This window comes from Gracilinanus agilis, chromosome 2 (genome assembly GCF_016433145.1).
Source record: "Gracilinanus agilis isolate LMUSP501 chromosome 2, AgileGrace, whole genome shotgun sequence".
Lineage (NCBI taxonomy): Eukaryota > Metazoa > Chordata > Mammalia > Didelphimorphia > Didelphidae > Gracilinanus > Gracilinanus agilis.
In genome coordinates this window covers 596,811,801-596,835,484 of record NC_058131.1, presented here as the reverse complement: position 1 = coordinate 596,835,484, position 23,684 = coordinate 596,811,801, and the positions used below count along the sequence as shown (strand labels likewise).

Here is a 23,684-nt window from a genome sequence, read left to right as displayed (position 1 = left end):
GATTTCCGTTGCTCTAAGTCCTAACTTCTCTAGGTTAAGCATCCCTAATGTCTTCAACAGCTCTCATATGGTATGGCTTGAAGCCTTATTATCTCAAATACAATCTCCTAGCTCCATCTTGGCACTGGCACTACAGAAGGATGGTACCCAGTACTGGAGCAATCAGAACAGAATATACAGCACATCTTATCACCTCCCTTATTCTAGATACTATGCTCTTATTAGCATACCCTTTTTGGCAGCAATACATTTTAGGACTGTCATATTGTAGCATGAGTTTGCTGACTACTAAGAGCCCAGTGAAACACTCTTTAGCAACATCTTTTCTATATGAAATACTCTGAATTTCATAGTTACTGTAGTAACATCTTTTCCACTTTCTCTTTGGATATAACCCTTTATAGGGGCTTGAAGTTTTGAACTGCTACACAAAATCATGATTTTTAGTCTATTTCTCCATTTCCTTTGCCAACACATAAGGGGAAAGAAACTTGCAGAAGTCAAATCATGCACAGAAGGAAAGAAGGAAAACAGAAACTTCCTTCCACCTGTCTCTTTATGTCAGTTAATGTATCTAAATAACACACCTGTTTGCAGATCTGCCTACTTTTGGCCACCATACAAATAGTAAATATGGATAGCAGACAAACAAATCTGTACAATGTTGCTAGTATACCATAGTAAATTAGCTGGTTCTGCCTTATATTTGCATAACTTAAATAATGAAGAATACAATATTTTCTTCCTCCTTTATATTTTGCTGCTAGCCATTATCCAACAAGGGACACTAAAGGAGAAACAAGAGATGGTATTTGAGAAATGACCACTATTTCCCTTCAGACTTTTGTGGAGTAGCTCCCCAAATCCCTGAATTAAAGAGACCTGGCAATCACAGCACCTTGAGAAGTCATAAGGTCTGCTTCCAACCTGAACCCCAACCCATCATACAGAGAAGATCCCTCATTAAAAGGGGCTGGACATTTCTATTATCAACAATACCAGATGCTGACCAACTGCCCCTATAAGGCAGTAAGCCTAAGAACTCTAATGTATTGTCCACCATATCCTCTGCAGCCTTCATCAAAGAAAACAACACTTCTTAGATGAAAACTACCAACTGCCTTGGCAGATGCTGCTATCTATTCCCAGTCCTGGCTACCAAATATGCAGGAAACAAATTTTATGCCACCAAATCCCTGGCACTGTAAAAGGATTCAATATCAAATATAGTTGTTTCAATAAAAATTGCATTGAAGATATTATTATCTGCTTTGCGGTTTTACCCTAAGGATTATAGTAGCCTTCCATCTGACTTGAAACTGAATGGAATGTGAGATATTTAAGAGCAGAGACTATTTTTCATTAGTATTTGTATCCCCAGCATTTAGCATAGTGCTTTACACAGAGCAAGCAATTAATAAATGCTTTTTGATCTATTTATCAAGCATAGAATCATAAAGTTTTAGGTTTCTTGCTCCAGGGGACACAACTTTAACTTGAACAAAGCATTATATTCTAGACATGTAAAATGACCTGTGAAAAAGAAAAAAAATGAGATTTGGCTTGTCAATTAAGGGAACAGAAAACAGTCCATTTTGTTGGAATAAAGAGTAACTTTAAGTGGAATAATGTGAATTAATTCTATAAAGTTAGGTGAGAGCCATATTGGGAAAACTTTCCTAAATACCAAACTATGGAATTTATATTCATCACCTAAAGGAGAGAGATCCACTAAAATTTCTTGAACATGATGTGATATAATCAGACCCATCATCTCAGGAATATATTTTGGAAAATGGATTTAAAGGAAAGAGACTAGAAGCAGGAATGCCAATCCATCAGTCACAAGCATTTATTTAGCACTTGCTGTGAGCCAGGAAATTAGGGACCTATTCGATGGGGACATAATTGGGAATGTAGACTCTAAGAGATCATCCTAATGCAAATATTAATAATATGGAAATAGGTCTTGATCAATGACATATGTAAAACCCAGTGGAATTGTTCATTGGCTACAGGGAAGGGCAGGGAGAGGAGGGGAGGGAGAGAACATGAATCATGGAACCATGAGCAAATATTCTAAATCAATTAATTAAATAAAATTTTCAAAAATAAAAAGAAATTAGGGACCTATTATAATAATACAAAGAGATGGTAAAGATATGGATTAAAGAAAAGCAATTAATTTAATATTAATTGCATAAAATGATCAAGCCCTGGAATTAGAATCATGATGACCAATTACTAGTCCATTAACCTCTATAAACCTCAATTTCTTCATATGTAAAATTGGAGAAAAAAATAATATTCCTCTCATAGGGTTGGTGTCAGGCAACTAAAAACACTTAATAAGTGCCTACTATTTTCCATAAAAGGGGCTAAAGGCTGTGGATTTATCTTTCTGGATACAAAAATAGTCAAAAGACAGTCCCTGATCACATGGAGATCATAATCTAATTGGGAAAGACAATATGCAGACGGCTATATACAAACAAGTTTATATAGGATATATAGATTAAATTTGAAATAATCAACAAAAGATCAAATATATACTCTGTGGAAATGCTACAAAAATATGAACTATGACTATTATTTAAATGTGTCTAAAGATGGCTAGATGGTACCAGAGCAACTAGGCAGTGCAGTAGATAAAGTGCCAAGCTTGGAGTCAGGAAGATTTGTCTTCCTGAGTTCAACTATGGCCTCAGACACTTTCCAGATATGTGACTCTGAACAAGTCACTTAGCCCTGTTTGCCTCAGATTCCTCATCTGTCAAATGTGTTGGAGAAGGAAAGGACAAGCCATTCCAGTATACCTGTCAAGAAAATCCCAAATGAGATCATGAAAAGTCAGACATAACTGAAAAACAAATGAGTAACAAAACATCCTGCCTTAATTTTGAACATCAAAGGGAGGTGATTTAATGCCTCTTTTTTGGATATCCCATTCCAGTATCTGATAATCTTAACAAACAGGACATTTGTTTACCATATATGAGATCTAAACCCAGCTCTTAATTGCAGCCAGGTCATTCACCCCTTCCCACAAAGAAGCATGAACTCAAGAGAAGAGAAGAAAGCAAGCTAGATAATTGGTTGGAAAAGTAGAAGGGATTGTTCTCTTTCTCATGCCTAAGGAGACATTCTGCTAGTGATAACATTTTTAAGGGAACCACAAAGTTCTTGCTATTTTCAAATTTACATAATAATTCTTACTGACAAAGATCCTACACTCTCCTAAAGTACCCACTTAGATTGGATTCTTTAATCTCTGAAGAGGTGGGACATTCTTCATCTCAGCTTCTATTCCTTCTCACCACTATTTTTTAGATCAATGATATGTTAGGATTTAATTTTTGAAAATCACCAATAATACATTCTCAGTTGCTATATGATCAAGAATCTGTAACAGCACAGTAGATATGGTTTTAAGATATGAGGAGACTGAATTCAGTGAGAGGAATGGATTCATGAAAGTTCCAAGTCTTAGGTCACAAATATCCAGATTAGTTTATCATACAAAACTAAGCTGTGAAAAAAAGACTTTAAATCTAGTTTGTAAACAAATGGAATATGTTACTGGCCAAAGTTTCTGAAGAGTTATTATTTGTGCAAAGAAGGTGCCTCAAACATCAAACTGCAAATGACCTGAGTCACTTAAGAAAATTCTCTTGGAGTCAACTAGATGGCTCAACAAATAGAGATCCAGGCCTAGAGAGAGGAAGCCATAGGTTCAATTTGACCTCAGATACTTCCTAGTAGTGTGACTCTGGGCAAGTCATTTAACCCCAATTACCTTTACCATTCTTCTGCCTTGGAATCTATACTTAGTATTAATTCTAAGACAGAAGGCAAGAGTTATTTTAAAAAAGAAAAAAAATGAAAATCCCTCTTGGCTTACCACAAAACCAGGACTGTTTAGATCTCATGCAGCCTTAATATTGGGTACTAAGCCAATAGTTTCAAACTCAAATAGAAATGAGAGCCACTAAACCATACATAAGAATCCCTATGGGTTGCATATTGAATTAAATTTAAAATATAATAATATATATGTTTTATTGTAATTTTGTTTTATTAAACATTTCCCAAATATATTTTAATCTGGTTCACATTCGAAAGTGTTGTGGGTTGATGTGGCCCTTGGGCTTTGCTTGATATTTCTGCCATCTCACTTGGGGTAGTTCCCATTTAAGTACCTACTCTGAGGCTGCTGGAAATACTGGTTTCACTCTAGAGGGAATCTTTCCTCTACTCCCAAGGAAAAAGAAAGCTTAAGATCAAGAGTTTTTATAGAACCACATAGTCATCATAGAATTATTAAGATTACCACTCCTATCTATCCCAATATACATGCTTCGATTGAGGTATTCAGGAGAGGCAGCTGAGACAGGTTAGATACTCAAGCTAGAGGGAAATTGGCTTTACCTTTCTAGGCAGGAAAGGTACTTCTACAGACACAAGGAATAGGGCCAGTCATAAATGGTTTAAATCTGACTTGAGGGCTTTCTTATTAGTTTCTCAAGTTCTCAGAGGAGGAGTCACAAGGCTCCTCCCTGTCAGTGAAACTGAAGGGATTCAGGAGGAAGCATTGGGCAACTACTTCCTCCCAAGATGGATACCTCCAGTTTCCCTCAGGAAATAAAGGAGAATAATTCCTCCCCTCTCAACCCTTACCTAATTATTCGACACAATGTTTCACCAGAGGGTTTGATTAGGTAACAAGGGGATTTGTTACTGTTCGGGGTTAGTCAGAGGGAAAGAAGGGTTTGGGGTTTCTGATAGCTGCTAGGGGGAAACTCAAAATGGGGGAGGGTCACAGGAATGGGTTATACTGAGAGAGAACCTGCTCTCTCAGCCAGGGAAGATTTGGCTGCTTTTAAAGTAGAGGGTATACTAAATCAATAAAGCAATGGATGGTTTGATTCAAGGATGTCCTACTTGCCTATAAGGAAACAACCCACAAAGTCTACTCATTAAAAACCCAAAAGCCACCCTTCCTCCCAGAGCCCACAGGAAAAACAGGAAAGGTAACAGGGGAATAGTATGGAGAAGGTCAGGGAGAGGTCCAGAGAAATTAGCTAAGTTCAAATTGTCCAGAGACAAGGCACAGGCCAAAAGCAAAACCGAAAGTCAAAGGCAGAGCTCCAGTTGGTCCTTCTGCTCTCCTCAAGCCTCAGGAACCAACTTAAGTTTCTCACAGGATTCTAAGGCTTAACTGCCAGAAGTTTTCAGTTAACTTTTACAAGGGCAAAAGCCTTTATTGCATCTTTGCATTACACTATCCAATTCTAGGATTATATTTTCTATCTTTATTTTTTTAAACCCTTAACTCTTGTGTATTGGCTCCTAGGTGGAAGAGAGGTAAGGGTGAGCAATGGGGGTCAAGTGACTTGCCCAGGGTCACACAGCTGGGAAGTGTCTGAGGCCGGATTTGAACCTAGGACCTCCCATCTCTAGGCCTGACTCTCAATCCACTGAGCTACCTAGCTGCCCCTCTAGGATCTTTTCTAGAATGGGAGGGGTGGTATTGTCGGAAGATGATGGAATGGGACAGAGGATCACCTTACTTTACAAATTCCCCCATAAATAATTTAAAATAGTGGCTCTGAGAGAACTTTAACGTGGCAAAAATAGTTAAGAGTCAGGGAGAACCAGCTTAGGACAATTTAGGAAGAAGAAACTGGGAAGACTCTAGGTAGTAGTCTGACAATAGAATCAACAGATGGACTGGGCCTGAAGGCATCTATGTAGGCTGGTGAACCTTTCCATGAATTCTGAGGCAAACAGAAATCAGTTTTGTTATTGGCCACTTTCAACTGTTCCTCTTTAATTCTGATTCAGAGGATCCTAGAAAAAGAGGGTTGACTTTTGATTCTTTCTAAGAGGTTCTAAAATTACCTAGATCAAATTAGTCTTCCTAAAATCTCTATTAAGTGATTCAGACCAGAATTCCTTAGGACTCCTTGGATCTGCTGTTAAAGGATTTGCCAGAATTGATCTACTCTGCATAAAGATATGAATGTTATGCATTATGTATGTGTATGTATATTGCTTCCTACAACTCAAAAAGAGCTTGACACAGTTATTTACTAATTTAGATGTTTCTGTGATGCTCATACCCCTAAACGGAGGTCCAGATTCAGTTCAAGTCCTATATTGGTCCCAAGAGGTTCAAATTACTTGCCACTAATTTTCTGTGGGTTTTCCTGAGTCAAACTTATCTAACTTTTGCTTATCGTTTTGCTAGCTCAATTATCTGATCTCTGGATTGGAAGTCAGATATAATGAATCTTAGTAGAGAAACATTCAGAAAATACAGAATACAGAAAATTCTTGTTGTTTTCTTATAAGTTTCCCTTTCTTATCCACTCTTCTCATTGATTATGGTAATCTTTCTTCCTAAAGAAATGGTAATACTTAATATAGCATATATCTATGGTCATGATGGCATAGGAAATAAAGAGTCAATGTTGGATCCAGGAATACCTGGGTACCTAAAGATTGTATGGCTCTTGATAAATCATTTAATTTTTCATTGTTCTAGACCAGAGGTGTTAAAAACCAGCTACCACTCTGTCATAGGAACTAGATGGCCAAAAGAATTTTTAAATAGGCTCATTTCTATTTGAGTTTGACATCACTGATCTAGACAATTCTCTAGACCAGTAGTTCCCAAACTTTTTTGGCCTACCGCCCCCTTTCCAGAAAAAAATGTTACTTAGCCCCCTGGAAATTAATTTTTTAAATTTTAATACCAATTAATAGGAAAGATAAATGCACCTGTGGCCTTCATTGCCCCCCCCTGGATCGCTGTAGAACCCACCAGGAGGTGGTGGCACCCACTTTGGGAATCACTGCTCTAGACTATCAACTGGAAAGAATTTGACTGTCTTCACTGGCTGAGGGAATTTCCTCACCCAAGAATTCCCTGTTTCCATGGAATCATATATCTAATTCCAATAACAAAAACAACAATATTTATATAGTGCCTACTCTGTGCCAGACACCATGCTAAATGCTTTGTGATTATTATCTTATTTGAGTCTCATGACAATCCTTGGAGGTAGGTGCTTTTATTATCCCCATTTTATAGTTGGAGATACTGAGATTAAGGTAAAGTGACTTGTCTAAGGTCACAATTCTATTCTATCTGAGATGGGATTTGAACTTAGGTCTTCCTGATTCCAGTCTCAGGACTTTATCCACTGAGCCACCTCTCTAGGTAAATCCCAGTGTCTGGAGGAATGCTACCCCAAAAACCCTATGAATAGGATAGGGTGGAAAAATATGAAAAGACTCTTCCTTTCATTCTTTGTTATTCTGTTTTTCTCTTACCAAATAAACAACAGGCTAGAAGTTTGCTAACACCATTCCAGTTTTCCCATTACAATCATAGTGCCATAGATTATTAAAGCTTGAAGAGACCTTAAAGATTATCTGGTCTGCTCCACCATTTTATAATATTAGAAACTGAGACTCAGTAATACCACTACTAGGTCTGTTTTCCCAATGAGATCAAATATGGGGGGAAAGACCTACTTGTACAAAAATATTTATAACACCCCTTTTTTATGATGGCAAAGAATTGGAAACTGAGGTTTGTCCATAAATTGGGAAATGGCTGAACAAATTCTACTATACAATTGTAATGGAATGCTGTTGCATCCTAAGAAATGACAGACAAGATGATCACAAAAAAAATCCTACAGAAAGTTTTATATGAAATGATGCAAAATTAAATGAGTGGAACCAGTAGAACACTGTACACAGTAATGGGAATAATATAATATGATCAACTGTAAATGACAACTATTAACAGCAATGCAAGAATCCAGGAAAACACCAAGGAATTCATGACTGAAAAGGGTATCCACCATCATAGAAGGAACTAATGGAGTCTGAATACAGATTGAAGCATACCATTCTTCATTTCATTTTCTCCATGAATTTTTTCTAGTATAAGCAATATGTATCTTCTTTTACAAAATGAAGAATTTAGAATTATGTATTGCATGATAGCACTTGTATAACCTATATCATATTACTTGCTCTCTTGAGGAGGAAGATGGGGTAGAAGTGAAGAAAAGAACATAGATCTCAAAATTTTAAAGAACAATGATTAACATTTTCCCAACATGTAATCTGGAAAAAATATTTAAAAAATAAAGCATGCATTATTTTTAAAAATAAAGAAACTGAGTCTCAGTTTACACAGCAATAACGGTGGTTTTCCCAAGACAATATAGCAGGGGTTAATAAATTCTTATTAATTGGTAGATAGATTGATGCTTAAATAGAAAGAGTTTATTCTTAGGTGAAAATAGGGAGTGGGAAATAAAATCTGGGTAAGATGACTGTCAGGAAACTGTTTGTATTAAATCAGAGGCAGATCTCAAAAACTTGCTTTAGAGGTTCACAGTCTCCATGACTCCTGTTCAGTCCTTATAACGACATTAATGGTGCAACAAGTTGCATCTGCTTTCATAACCCTTAGCTCTTCAAGCTCCCTCCTCCCCATCCCCTAAATAATGGCTGAGCAAATGCCTCTGAGACCATCTTCAGCTAATTTCCTCCAAGCCGTGCAAGCTGCTAACGCTGGGAAGTGCAGATAGTGTGGAATAGCAAATATGACCAAAATTAGATTAAAATAACCTCCTGATAAACAAATTACTCACTGAAAATAAATATTGGACTGGTGGCAACCAAAATAGCTAAAAGAACAGCACCACCACATGGCTTAAAAAGGAATCACCCCCTGCTAGTATTCTATCCCTTCTAAATGGAGGGATCCCCAATCTTATTTTAACTCAGTAGTTTGACTAGCAGCTGCATGGGGGGATTGAGGGGCATTGGAAATGTTATTTTAACTTACTTCCTCCCTTCCTTCTCTCCCCCTATTCAAAATACATATTTGGCAAGAAGAACTGAATTAATGCCCAGAAGAAAAAAAATTTATTTTGTCCATGCACTGGGCTAGAGTGTAACATAATATAGTAGATTGCTGAATAAGCTTTCCCATCTCTTTTGCCTTCCTTCTATCACCAATTAATTTTTCTACCTATAGGAGACCAAAATTTATTGCTCCACTTTGGCACCTTGCACAGCAATACTGATGTTTTTCAGTTTATATATTTGTCTCCTCTCCATGCAGCATTGTCCAGACATTTAGATGTGTGGACAAAATCTACCCCGTACCTTTCCTTCATTTCTTCCTGTGCTGAGTGATATATCCTCATTCATTTGCCATTTACCACCTTACCTCATGTAAGAGTGTTACATATACATGGAGAATATTATTGAATTGCCTTTGAGCTTCTTCTTTGGAATAAATAATCCCAGTTCCCTTAAACCAGGAATTCTTAATCTGGAGTATGGGACCTTGATTTGTTTGTTTGCTTATTGAGTATAGTTTAATTTTTGACTTTTAAAAATAACTGAATTTGAATATCATTCTTCTACTTTGTAATCCGTTTTACTTTATTTTAATGTTTTAATAAACATTGTTATGATAAAGGGTCCATAGGCTTCACCAGACTGATAAATGTGTATATGACAAAAAAAAGTTAATAATTCCTGCTTTAAGTTTTTTTCCAAATTTTTGAGAATCAACAGTAGTTCTGATAAAAATTAACAGCATGATCCATGTGGATTGCTATGGGGATTCACATCAAGTTCAGTAAAGTCATTCATTCACATGTGACAAATGAAAATATCAATAAAATATACTTGATATTGATTTTTTAGCTTTTCCTAGAATGATAGACTTCTTTAGTTAAACAGATATAGCAACTGAAAAAATTACCTTATATTATCATAATGAAATTCACTATTGTCCTAAAACAAGAATGATTCTTGTCACATTTCCTATTATTACCTCTGTGTATTATAAGAAAATACATTGCAGTGAGCCCAGGAATCACTCCCTGTTTGATCATACCCTCAGTGCCCTTGGTGACACTATTAGAATATCAACCATTTACTGGGTCAAATGGATGTCAAGGGCCACCAAGAAAATATAAAGGTAGTGACTTTTCGATCCTGTGCTTGCCACCACCCCTACCCCCCCCCATCACAGTAATTGCCTCATAAATGTGTTTTGGTTGATGGATTGTAGAGATTATTTTATTTCTGACTTTGTATTTTTAGAATCCAGCACGGTGCTTTGGACATAGTAGGTCCTTAATAAATGCTTATCAATTGAATGAAGTTGACTTCAGCCATCTCGCAGAATGACAAACTGTATAAAATGTAGACTGTATACCTTGGAAATTATGTTTTAACTTTTTTCCAGACCATTCTGCACTGTTATCTGCTTTGTGCCTCAATGGCCAGATATATCCTCATCCATCCTCACCCCCAATCTCTTCAGAGCTCTTAAATGCTCTCAATTTTCCACCAGAGATTAGTAAAGACCTTCTCGGTAGTCTATCCCTATGAGCCATTTAGGCAGACGAGAGTAGAAAGAACAGTGAGAGATCTTTGGTCTGCCTGCCAAACTTCCAATTAACTCTCCTATACTTGCTTTCCCTAGTTTCTTCTCTTTCTTCTTCATTCCCCTACCCAATACAAATTCTACTTTCCTAAATGCTAATTCTGCATTTAAGTTGAAGAACAGGGCTAAAGCAGCCCCATCATTCCCTTATTAAGATTTAGTGCCTGAACCAGAAGGTGTTTCCTTGTTGCAATAACGTGACCTTTAAATCTGGGAGGCAAGGTTAATACCAAAGCATTATTTGAGAATTCATCACTCGAGCCAGTACAAGTCAGACATGATCCCATTGCTATGTGCTCATTTAAAAAGCTGCTTCTAGGGCTATGATTTTTCACAAATTCATTTATTTCTAATGCTCACAAAAAAGACAGCAGGGCTCACAGAAGAAGCAGAAAAGAGAGGCAAAAAAGAGCTAGAAGGACTGGGAATGGGAGAAAGTAGAAATGTAGAAGGAGAGGGAGACAGAGACAAAAGACAATATGCCTTTGTGATTTATTATAGAAAAGATTGTCTGCAGTGGAAGAAGCACTATTTCTTAATCAAAGCTTTATTAAATTCCGGTAATAAAAAGCTAAGTGATTTTGGATGGGATAAAGTATAATAGGCCAAAGCTTTCATTTCAGAAATATTCAGTCTATCATTTGTTCTGCTGAGGTGGAGTGTGAGAGAGTGAGTGAGTGAGTGAGTGTGTGTGTGTGTGTGTGTGTGTGTGTGTGTGTGTGTGTGTGTGTGTGTGTTTGCCTGGAGTGGGGTAGAGCAAATGGAAGATAAGAAAGGAGAGGATGAGACAGGTATTTTGCAGAAAATGCATGGGATTTGTGTTAGGCCCATATAACTACTGAGAAACCTGTCTATTGGATCAGAGATTTGTTTTTTAACTTCAAGGATCTATAACTGCTGAGACAAGAAGAGAAATGAGACTTCCAACTGTATTCTCCCTCCTCATGGCAAAGATGAGGAGACAAAGGGAATATTTTGATCCTGTTGACTCCTTTGCTATCTGGCCTACATTTGGTTACCATGGAGTAGGTAGCTGGATGCTAGGGTGGTCTTAAGAGAAAATTTTGCATGTGGTTTATTCGCTCTATGGTGACCACATATGTCCATCTTTTTTACCTCTATTTCCTCTTCGGAAACATCTCCTTCTTCCTCTTCCTTCCTCTCTCAGTGAAGATACTACCATGCATAGGTTTGCCTTTCTATGTCAGTGCTCCATTCTCTCTGTCCCCTAGACAATAACTACCACTCTTACCCAAATGTTCTTCTCTCCAAAGAGAGGTAAAATGTATCCATCCTGTATCTCAGGATTTTTATTTTTCTATTTCTACATTTAAAGGTTGTAATTGGTTATGCCAGATAAACTTATCTGTAGTAATAGGAAAAAGACTAAAGGAGGCTCATGTGATATTTGAATGGGGAATTTCCAGAACATCCTAGGATCATAGATTTAGAGCTAAAAGGGACCTTAAAAGTCAATCTAATCTAACCCTTTTATTTTAAGGATGAATAAATTGAGACCCAAAGAGGTTAGTTTGACACTAAACTAACCAAAGAGATTAGTTTGACTAGTTGGTCACAAAAGGTAGTTAAGTGGTGGCAAAAGTGGGATTCAAACTCAGGTCCTCTGACTCCATCTCCAATGTTTTAATTCCTCTATTTCTCTTTCACTCAAAGGAATGGGATTCTAATGTAGGGGATCCTCAATCAGGTAGGCAGTTTAGCAGGGGAAAATATTTTGAAACATGTGAATACATGTATATACCTCAAATTACATACTCGCTTTTTCTTGGAAGCTCAATAAGACCTAACCCTTCAACAATCATAGTCATCAAATCACGAAGCAGAAAGGGAGCTTAGATAGTATCTTGTCTAACCACAGATTTATATATACATGTGTATGTATGTATATGTGTATATGTATAAATCCCTTACTAGAAGAGGGTCAAGATCAACAATTTGGCAAGTAGAAGGCAAAACATGGCCAATTTTGTGTTCTGGTTTTAACTTTATTGATTAGCATACAGTATCAATTAGACTAAAATAATGGGTTCTGCCTTTGGGCTTTGGCTTCTATGGAATGGTATTGGCATCTAATAAGCAAAGGATAGTACAACATGAATACTAAAATAGCTGAATTTCCCTCTTAGACCTACAGAAGCTTTTAAACATGAGTATGTTACAATTTTATATTATTTGGTGATTTCGTGTCTTATAAATCAACAATGAACACAAATGTTTTAGCACAAAGAAGCTATGGCTGGCTGCATATCATGTTACTGTGGTGTTAGTATCACCAACAGAGAAGGGACAAATAGACTTTCAATGTCACTGACCTTTATTATTATAAGTACTAGGATAAGTTGATTGTACCATTACTCCAAAGGGGCAAACAGCAAGAAATTTGAAAGGAATAACAACTGCATGACATCTAATGCTTTAGATCTCATCCTTTTTAAAATTAAATTAATTTTTAAACCCTTAATTTTCATCTTAGAATCAACACTGTGTATTGGTTCCAAGGCAGAAGAGCAGTAAGGGCTAGGCAATTGGGGGTTAAGTGTTAAATGGGGGTCACACAGTTAGGAAATGTCTGAGACTAGATTTGAACCCAGGACTTCCCATTTCTAGGCTTGGCTCTCAACCCACTGAGCCTCCCAGCTGCCCCCCAAGACTCGTCATTTTAATTCAAAGGTCTACCATTATAACCTGAATTTCACTGTAGCTCTTTCCCTTCTTGCTTAACAACTTGTACTCAATAGTTATGAACCATCTTGGTTCAGGGGCCAATGTTGGCAGAAAGATAGATAAGGACTTCTATTTGAAATGTAAGTAGTTTGAGGCCAGAGATTTTCTTTTTCTCTTCTTTTCTTCTCTTTTCTTTCTTTTTTACTTCTTTGCTTCCTCTGTCTGTCTATCTCTGTCTCTCTCTCCCCCCCCCAAAAATGTAGCATAATGCTTTGCATATAATAAGCATTTAAAAGATATTTACAGACTTGAATTAAACTAAACTGAATAGTCAAAACTCTTAGGAGTAATTGATCAGGGAAGCTCTCCAACAATTGTATGAATTCTCTAATCAGCTTGATGAGATCATAAAGGATGGGCTTTTGTTTGAGGACAGTTGATGGTATGGGCAAGACCATAGGTGATTTTCTAAAAGGACATGGAAAAATCCAAGATGATTACCTGGCTAAAATTCAGAATAGACTAGTCAGTGGAGCCATCTCTCTATGGCATATAAAAGTAAGCTGACAAAGCACTCACTATCTCTTTAGAATTCCCTATTTGCCTTTCCATTTGTGTCTTCTTTCAGACTGTGGCAAGATAATGGGAGAGGTGAGATTTCCCTCTACCTTTTGACAAGTTCATTGTGATTTATGGCAAAAACATAGCTGAACTCTGGGTGCTTGATCAGGTGACTTTAGAGAGATGGCTCTGGAACTCAAATTCATGGACTCCTTTCTGCTTTTATTTATTGTTTTAACTTTTGAATATATCAGAGACCAGAGACCTGACACTGGGTTTCCTCAGCCTGACATGAGAATAGCTGGAGTAATGTTAGAGATGATGAAGAGGTACACAGCAGAAGTAGACATGTTGGGGCTCATATAACCTAAGAGGGTAGCTCATAGAAAACATTCATGAACCCTAGATTCTTAGACAGAAGAAGGGAAATTTCAAATTCTCAAAGGCAACAGAATCATAGGATATGCCTTTCTAAAGAGAAAAGGACATTCTTTATGCATTGCCTAAGGAATAACCCCAAGTTTGAAAATTTTCAGGTTTGAAAGTTCAAGGATCAAATTTTGGGGAATAATAAAGGCATTTCTTGATACAGTGTGATCCCTGAAGAAAGAAGAGAACCATCTGCATACCTCTTAATCAATGTCCTATGTGGAAAGTAGACAGTGAATAAGTTGGTCTCTGCAGGTCCAATTGGAAAAGAATTGCTTGTTCAGTAATCCTCAAAGAATGCATTCATTTAAAAAAAAACAACCCTTGCCTTCTGTCTTGGAGTCAATACACAGTACACAGTATTGATTCCAAGACAGAAGAATGGTAAGAGCTAGACAATGAGGGTCACACAGCTAGGAAATGTCTGAGGCCAGATTTGAAATGAGGACTTCCCATCTCTAGGCCTGGCTCTCAATCCACTGAGCCACCCAGCTGCCCCCAGAATGCATTCATTTTGAGGGAGTCTCCTAAACTAGGGGTTATTACTATGAATCTCAAAACAACTCTAGGTGTAGGACTCTATGGGAAAGATGTTTTCATCAGAATGTCAAATAATCATCACAGTAATAACCCCAATTTAGGGTATTTCCTGGGAGAGGTGACTGGCAAATTTAGGATTATATTTTGTTTTGTTCTGTTCTGTTTTATTTTGTTTTTTTTTTCCTTTTAATCTGTTTATGGAGTTCTGTGAGTGATATCTGATTTTTCCAAATGGTGAAATATTAGCCATCCATTATTCAATTTGCATTTCCTATCTATGGTGTTTGTATTGGAACTGGGAACTCTTTTTTTCTCACTTCTGAGGAAAGAAACATAATATATATGAGCATATTCAAGGATTTTCCTGGAGTAATTTGAGTTAAAGGTAACAAGTTAACAAAAGAAACTGACTGTCCTTGGGTTAGGCCATCAGGACTAGACCTGATATGTATGAGCCCAGATCTGGGTCACAGGTTATATACTGTTTCTATGAAACATCAGATTCTCAAAAAATACATGATCTTCATTTCTAGAGAAACATAGTACTAAAGCCAAGATCCAAATTCAAATATGTCAGATATAAAGGACAAAGTAAAAAGAGGAACGGGATAATGTAGAGAAGTATATAGAATCAACTTTGGAGACAGAAACCCTTAGATTCAAGACTACCTTTGATATATTCTGAGATACTCTATGACCACAGGAAAGTCATTTAAACTTTTAGTACCTCAAGCAGTTCTCTATAAATATTTATTAGAGTTTGATTGCTGGCCTCTACCAATAGAAAGAGGTTCCCTACTCAGCCTTGACCACACTGATCCAGGCCTGGACTCCTCCTTCCTAAAAAAAAAAAAAACATTAGATAATGCTATACACCAAATGTATAGTATTTAATATTATGAAATTTGACTCCATCTAGTTAGGTCAAATTAAGATTACCCCCATCTTCAAGCGTTTTTTTAATTTGAATTGCATAACTAAGAGGAGAGTCGGCATTATACTCAGAATAATTGGCTCCACTGTCCAAATAATTGGCAATATCCCTTTCTCCTGGGTATGTGTGACATTGGTGTCACCAAACATTCTTCTATCCATTAATTCCTACACACACATTCTAAATCTACAGGATATTCCCATTCCTCTTGACACTTGAAGCCCACTCCAATACTGCTATTGTTTTCAGTGGGTTTTGGGGGTCAATTAAACAAGAAGTAGGAAAGAATTCTGGAATCTAAGACCTGACACAGACATGTGGATTATGAGGTCAAACATGTAGGCATGTGTATGCAAGGATGCTGCTATTTGGGACAATATTAATTGTCTTGATGAACCTGTGCCCACAGCATAAAAGTGACATTCTCCAAAGAACTCCTTAGAGCTCTGCCTCATTGTTTTATAGGCAGGAAGCTAGATAGAGACAGCAAGAAAGCTCAGTTCATTCACCTTTGTGAGGAAAATAAATAATTTTTAAAAGAGGCACTTACTGGATTTCAGCAATACTGCAAGAACTTCCGTGGCAGCCCTGGGGGAAGGGAAACAAAAGGAAGGGGGGAGTCAGTTTTCAGCAGTATTTTTCATTAGCCTGTAGATTCCATAACCATCTTGTTCATTGCTGTCACCTAACATTCCCATTACTAACCTGGTCGCACACATCCTATTGATCTCTCTACTGGACCATTAAAAAGGCATAAATGCAGAAATAGCACTAGGGCAAAGTGTCCATCTTTTTAATATGTCCCAGGAGTACCTTCTGCTCCAGAACATATCCCTTCACCTCCTCCTCCCTCCCTCTATCCACCACCTCACTGGATGTCTCTTTTCCCTAGCTCCTCCCTGCCAGAGCTGATGCCAGTCTCTGAATCTGTGCTTGAAAAACACAGAGACCCCAGATGAGTCTTAGGGGAAGGAAGAAGAGAGAGAAGGGGAAATATACGAGATGGAAAGGGAGCTCAAGCATACAGTAACAAGATGCAAAATTCTTACAACATTTACCATGCTACAGACCAAATGGAAAATATTCATGCATTGAATGAAAAGGGAGGGAAAAGCTAATATTTGAGAGTAGAAAGCTGTTCTTTTGTGATATTTTTTTCCAAATTCATCACTGTCTTCTATGGAAAGATTACCAACTTTACAATAAAGATGGGTATATGAGGATGAATTTTTTTTTGGTATAGGCCTATGGAGAAATTTATCTGCCAGTTGAGATTTATGGTGTTAAGCCCAAGGAAGCCAGTCCAGTTGGATGAAAATTTTAATGGTTTTGAAAATGTTAGTGCAAAAAGTTGGGAGGGTTATATTTTTGTTGTTTTACTTTAAATTTTGAGCTGTTTTCCACTTCCATGTAAAGCTAAAAATGTAGGCCTTAAAACAATGGGCATTTTCAGTTCCCTTTTGAATTACCTGTCCAAGGTTCTAAAATGAGTTATCAGCCAAACTGGTGACCAAACTTCAGAATGCTGAAACCTGTATTCCCCTTTCTCCTCTGTTTTGTTGCTGATTCTCTAACCAGCTAACCTGTCCTAACCCCTGCTATGTGGATGTCAGCAATGTACTATTTGAGATAAATGATCTAAGCTACAGCTAAAGAACCGCCTGTAATAAAACATTGGACATGGCTGCTCATAGCATTCAGGGGGACCTCTGTAGTGTACCAGTGCAACTGGTCAAAGACCTGAAGCTATTTAGGTACACAGTGGCAAAACCTAGAGCTGGCCAAAATATTCTGGCTTTGTTGTTATACAAAACTAAACTAGAAGGAAGAAATGAAGATCACCAAGTAGAAGGCAGATTATTTTGATTGACTCCTTTAATAATCTCTTCTCCTTTTATTTTCTGCTAAATAAATGCTATTATTTCCTCACTGCTTCTGATCCATGTGGTTTACCAATAATAGTAGTTAGAAAGATGAACAGGATAACTGCATCATGATGCACCTCAAAAACACAGCATAAGTCAGAGAAACTAGAATTTAAAGAATAGTGGTCGAGGCAGAGTCAAGATGGCAGAGGAGATGGCAAGCTAGAATGGCTCTCAGAATACTCTCCAAATAACCTTAAAAATATTTAAAAACAAATATTGGAGTGAGAGAAACCAAAAGGAAAATGACTTGAAAGGTAGGCAGAAAGGGTCTGATTCACCAGAGAGAGAAGGGAGTACAAGCTCAAAGAAAAGCCATACATACCAAGGAATACCAGGGTAAGCAAACAGCAAGCTCCCTCACCCCACATTTACTGATCCAGGCTCCTAACCTTGACCCAAGTCAACTTCAAGGCTCCAAGACCCTACCTAAGCCAAAAGCAGAGCATACCCACTTGAAGTTTTAAGCCCTTGTGTAAGCCCTGCAATGAGGTCCCAAACTCTAGTGCAGGGCAGTCTGAGCCACTGTCCCAGCCCATTTTGAGGCCCCAAGCCCCAGTGCAGGTCAGTCATTAGTATGTTTAATTGGTGCAAGCACAAGATGAGGCTCAGAACCCTTGCCCAAACTTGCATGGAGGGCCTGACCCCAGCACAAGGCAGTCTGAAATATTCCTGTCCTGTGCAAGTCCAGAGGGAGACCAAGAATCCCTAACCAAGCCTGAGGTTATACTGTGAGTGCCAGCACAAGGAAGCTCACAGTGCTCTGGGCCTTGAGAGCCATCAGCAATGCCTTGGGGGAGTTTGAATCAGCAGTAGAGGTGGCTTTCCCAGCTCCCAGTTCACAGGCCATCATACCACCTTAGAGGAACCAAAACTTGTAGAAATCTAGAACATTATATGCAAAAACAAATCAAGGAATAAAAAGAGGATTGCTTTGAGAGAAAAGGGAAGTGAGAGGTAGAATGAAATAAATTATCTCAAATGAAGGGGCACACAAAAAGCATTACAGTGGAGGGGTGGCAATGATTAAACTTTACACTCCTCAGAATTGACTCAGAGAGGGAATAACAACCATATTCACTGGGATATAGAATCCTGTTTTATTCTATAGGGAAGCAGGAGGGGAATAAGATTGGGGAGGGTGGTAATACAAAGGAGGGGGAAATGGAAATGGTAATTAAAAGCAAGAAACTTGTGAAGAGGGAGAAAGTGAAAGGAAAGAAAAAAACAGTATAAAAAGGGGAAACTGAAATGGAGGGGGATATGCAGTTGGCAATCATAATTGTGAATTTAAATGGGTATGAACTCACCCATAAAATGGAAGTAGAAAGTAGAATGGATTAAAAAACAAAATCATGGGGGCAACTAGGTAACTCAGTGGATTAAGAGCCAGGCCTAGAGATGGGAGGTCCTACATTCAAATCTGGCCTCAGACACTTCCCAGCTATGTGACCCTGGGCAAGTCACTTAACTCTCATTGCCTAGCCCTTAGAATTCTTTTGCCTTGGAGCCAATACACAGTATTGATTCTAAGACAAAAGGTAAGGGTTTAAAAAAACCCAGAATTTTACAATATGTTGTTTACAAGAGACCCATTTGAGGCAGGGAGACATTCAGAGTAAAGGGAATGGGCCAGAGCAGAATTTATTCTGCTTTAGCTGAAGTAAAAAAAAAAAAAAAGCAGGAGTAGCAATCATGATCTCATATAAAACTAAAAGCAAAAATAGATCTAATTAAAAAATAAGGAAGGACAGGCCTAGAGACGGGAGGTCCTAGGTTCAAATCCAGCCTCAGACACTTCCCATCTGTGTGACCCTGGGCAAGTCACTTGACCCCCTTTGCCCACCCTCACCATTCTTCCACCTAGGAGCCAATACACAGAAGTTAAGGGTTTTTTTAAAAAATAAGGAAGGAAATTATATCTTGATAAAAGGTACCATAGACATTAAAGTTATATCAATAACAAACATGTATACACCAAATGGTAAAGCCTCCAAATTTTTAAAGGAGAAACTAAATGAGCATCAGGAGGAAATAGACAATAAAACCGTACTAGTAGGGGATCTCAACTTCCCCCTCTCTTATCTAGATAAATTGAACCAAAAAATGAACAAGAAAGAAATAAAGGAAGTGAGTAAAATTTTAGAAAAATTAGAGCAAATAGATCTCTGAAGAAAATTGAATGGAACTAGAAAGGAATATAACTTCTTTTCACAAGTACATGGCATGTACACAAAAAACTGAATAAATATTAAGACTTAAAAACTCACAACTCCATTCAGACAAGCAGAACTAATAAATGCATCCTTTACAGCTCATAATGCAATAGAATTTTGTTAAATAAGCATCCAGGGAAATGCAAATCAAAAATTAGTCGTGAACTAAATAATATAATTCTAAAATATGGGGTGGGTCAAAGAGCAAATTATAGAAACAATAATTTCATTAAAGAGAACGACAATGAGGAGACCTCATATCATAATTTAACAGATACCAATAAAGTAGTATTGGGGAGGATATTTGTATCTTTAAATCCTTACATCAATAAAACAGAGAAAAGGGAGGTCAAGGAATTGGGCATGAAACTAAAAAATCTAGAAAAAGAGCAAATTAAAAAGCTATGGAAGGGGCAGCTGGGTAGCTCAGTGGATTGAGAGCCAGGCCTAGAGACGGGAGGTCCTAGGTTCAAATCCGGCCTCAGACACTTCCCAGCTGTGTGACCCTGGGCAAGTCACTTGACCCCCATTGCCTACCCTTACCACTCTTCCACCTATAAGTCAATACACAGAAATTAAGGGTTTAAAATAAAAAAAAAAATAAAAAAAATAAAAAAAGCTATGGAAGAGTTCAAAACTGAGATTTTGAGGAAAATGGAAGAGATCTGGCAAGAAAATAACTGTTTAAAAGGTAGAATCTTGCAATTGGAAAGTGAGGCTCAGAAGCCAAATGAACTGATAAGCAAATTGAACACCAGAAATGACCAGATTGAAAAGGAATACCAGAAGATTATGGCCAAAAACCAGAAGATTATGGCCGAAAACCAGAAGATCACAGAATAATTGGTCTTCCAGAAAAACCAGAAATTAATAGAAACCTGGACTCCATACTAACAGAAATAATTCAGCAAAATTGCCCTGAAGTCCTACAACAAGAGGGCAATATAGACATTGAAAGGATTCATAGAACACCTGCAACATTTGATCAAGAAAAGAAAACACCCAGAAATATAATTGCAAAATTCAAGAGTTTCCAAGCAAAAGAAAAAATCTTACATGAAGCCAGAAAGAAACAATTCAAATATCAAGGAGCACCAATCAGGATCACACAGGATCTGGCAGCCTCCACGCTAAAAGATCGCAAGGCTTGGAATACGATGTTCAGAAAGGCAAGAGAGCTGGGCCTGCAACCACGGATCAACTACCCATCAAAATTGACTATATATTTCCAGGGGAAAGTATGGGCATTCAACAAAATTGAAGAATTCCAGGTAATTGCACAGAAAAGACCAGGGCTAAATGGAAAGTTTGATATCCAACCACAAAAATCGAGAGAAACATGAAAAGGTAAATAAGATACAGAGGGGAAAGAAAGAAAACTTATAATTTTTAAATTTGCCTTTTTAAGGGCCTCAGTGAGATCTAATTATCTGTATTCCTATGTAGAGAAATGTTATGTATAATTCTCTGTAGTGAACTCTATTCACTATTATAATATTCACTATTATAGTAATCAGAAGAATAATTCACAGGGTGAGGGTGGAACACTAAATAATCTAAGATGACATGGGGGATGGGAAAGAGGGAGTGAATACCAGGGGACACCAAGAGAAACTTGAGTGAATAAGAAAATAGGATATTCTATTACACACAAAGAGGGCATGGGAGGGAGAGGGACAAACACTATTATAAGAAGGAGAGGTAGAGAGCATTAAGAGGTAATAATCAAACCTTATTCTTAGTGTAATCAACCTGGAGAGGGAAGAGTAGCTATACTATCCATTGGGACATAAAACTCTTATCTAACCCTTCTGAGAAAGTTAGAAGGGATAAACCAAGGGGAGCAGGAGATTGGGGAGGTCAAAAAAAGGGAGGGGAGAAGAGGGAGGGAATTCATAAGGCCTTTAAAAACAAAAAGAGGGGGAAAAATAAGGGAGGGGAAAGAAAGGGAAGTTAATCAAGGGAGGGGATAAGGGATAGCGGCTCAATAGAAAACTACTGATTTAAAAGGAAAAAGTATAAGGAAAAACGGGGTAGGAAGAGGGGAGGATTCGAAAATGTCAACAAATGCACAACTGATGTTAATAACTCTGAATATGAATGGGATGAACTCGCTCATAAAACGGAAGCAAATAGCAGAGTGGATTAGAAACCAAAATCCCACCATATGTTGTCTACAAGAAACACATATGAGGCGGGTGGACATACAGAAGTTTAAGGTTCAGGGTTTGAGCAAAATCTTTTGGGCATCAAATGAGAAAAAGAAGGCAGGAGTGGCTATTATGATTTCTGACAAAGCCAAAGTAAAAATAGATATGATTAAAAAAGACAGGGAAGGTCATTACATCCTGATTAAAGGCAGTATAAACAATGAGGAAATAACACTGATCAGTATGTATGCACCAAGTGGCATAGCACCCAAATTCATAAAGGAGAAACTGGCAGAGCTCAAGAAGAAAATAGATAGTAAAACCATACTAGTGGGAGATCTAAATATTCCTCTGTCAGATCTAGATAAATCAAACTGAAAAAAAATAAGAAAGAGGTAAGAGAGGTGAATGAAGTCCTAGAAAAATTAGATCTAATTGATATGTGGAGGAAAATAAATAGGGACAAAAAGGAATACACCTTCTTTTCAGCTGCACATGGCACATTCACAAAGATTGACCATGTTATAGGGCATAGAATCATTGCAAACAAATGCAAAAGAGCAGAAATAATAAATGTAACCTTCTCAGATCATAATGGAATAAAAATAATAATTAGTAAGGGCACCTGGACAGGAAAATCAAAAACTAATTGGAAATTAAATAATATGATTCTTCAAAACCAATTTGTCAAAGAAGGAATCATAGAAACAATCAACAATTTCATTGAAGAAAATGACAATGATGAGACATCCTATCAAAATCTGTGGGATGCGGCCAAGGCAGTACTCAGGGGGAAATTTATATCCTTGAGTGCATATATTAACAAATTAAGGAGGGCAGAGATCAATGAATTGGGCATGCAACTCAAAAAATTAGAAAGTGAGCAAATCAAAAATCCCCAGATGAAAACTAAATTAGAAATACTAAAAACCAAGGGAGAAATTAATAAAATCGAAAGTAAAAGAACTATTGAATTAATAAATAAGACCAGAAGCTGGTACTTTGAAAAAACAGATAAAATAGACAAAGTACTGGTCAATCTAATAAAAAAAAGGAAAGAAGAAAACCAAATTGATAGTATCAAAGATGAAAAGGGAGACCTCACCTCTAATGAAGGGGAAATTAAGGCAATCATTAAAAACTATTTTGCCCAATTATATGGCAATAAATATAACAATTTAGGAGATATGGACGAATATTTACAAAAATATAAACTGCCTAGATTAACAGCAGAAGAAATAGAATACCTAAATAATCCCATATCAGAAAAAGAAATTGAACAAGCCATCAAAGAACTCCCTAAGAAAAAATCGCCAGGGCCTGATGGATTCACAAGTGAATTCTATCAGACATTCAAAGAGCAACTAATCCCAATACTATACAAATTATTTGATATGATAAGCAAAGAAGGAGTCCTACCAAATTCCTTTCGTGACACAAATATGGTACTGATTCCAAAGCCAGGGAGATCAAAAACAGAGAAAGAAAACTACAGACCAATCTCCCTAATGAACATAGATGCAAAAATCTTAAATAGAATACTAGCAAAGAGACTCCAGCAAGTAATTAAGAAGATCAACCACCATGATCAGGTGGGATTTATACCGGGAATACAAGGTTGGTTCAACATTAGGAAAACCATCCACATAATTGACCATATCAACAGTCTAAAAAACAAAAATCACATGATTATCTCAATAGATGCTGAAAAAGCCTTTGACAAAATACAGCATCCATTCCTATTGAAAA

At 37.3% G+C, this 23,684-nt stretch overlaps 1 protein-coding gene across 1 annotated transcript in view; it reads right to left on the bottom strand.

Moving 5' to 3' along the window:
- The window catches only part of AGBL1 (AGBL carboxypeptidase 1), an 832,111-nt gene that overhangs the window by 748,383 nt on the left and 60,044 nt on the right, over nt 1-23,684 (bottom strand). Inside the window, exon 6 of the mRNA XM_044660138.1 lies at nt 16,195-16,232. Coding sequence (XP_044516073.1) covers nt 16,195-16,232 — 38 coding nt within the window. The remainder of the gene's footprint in view (nt 1-16,194; nt 16,233-23,684) is intronic.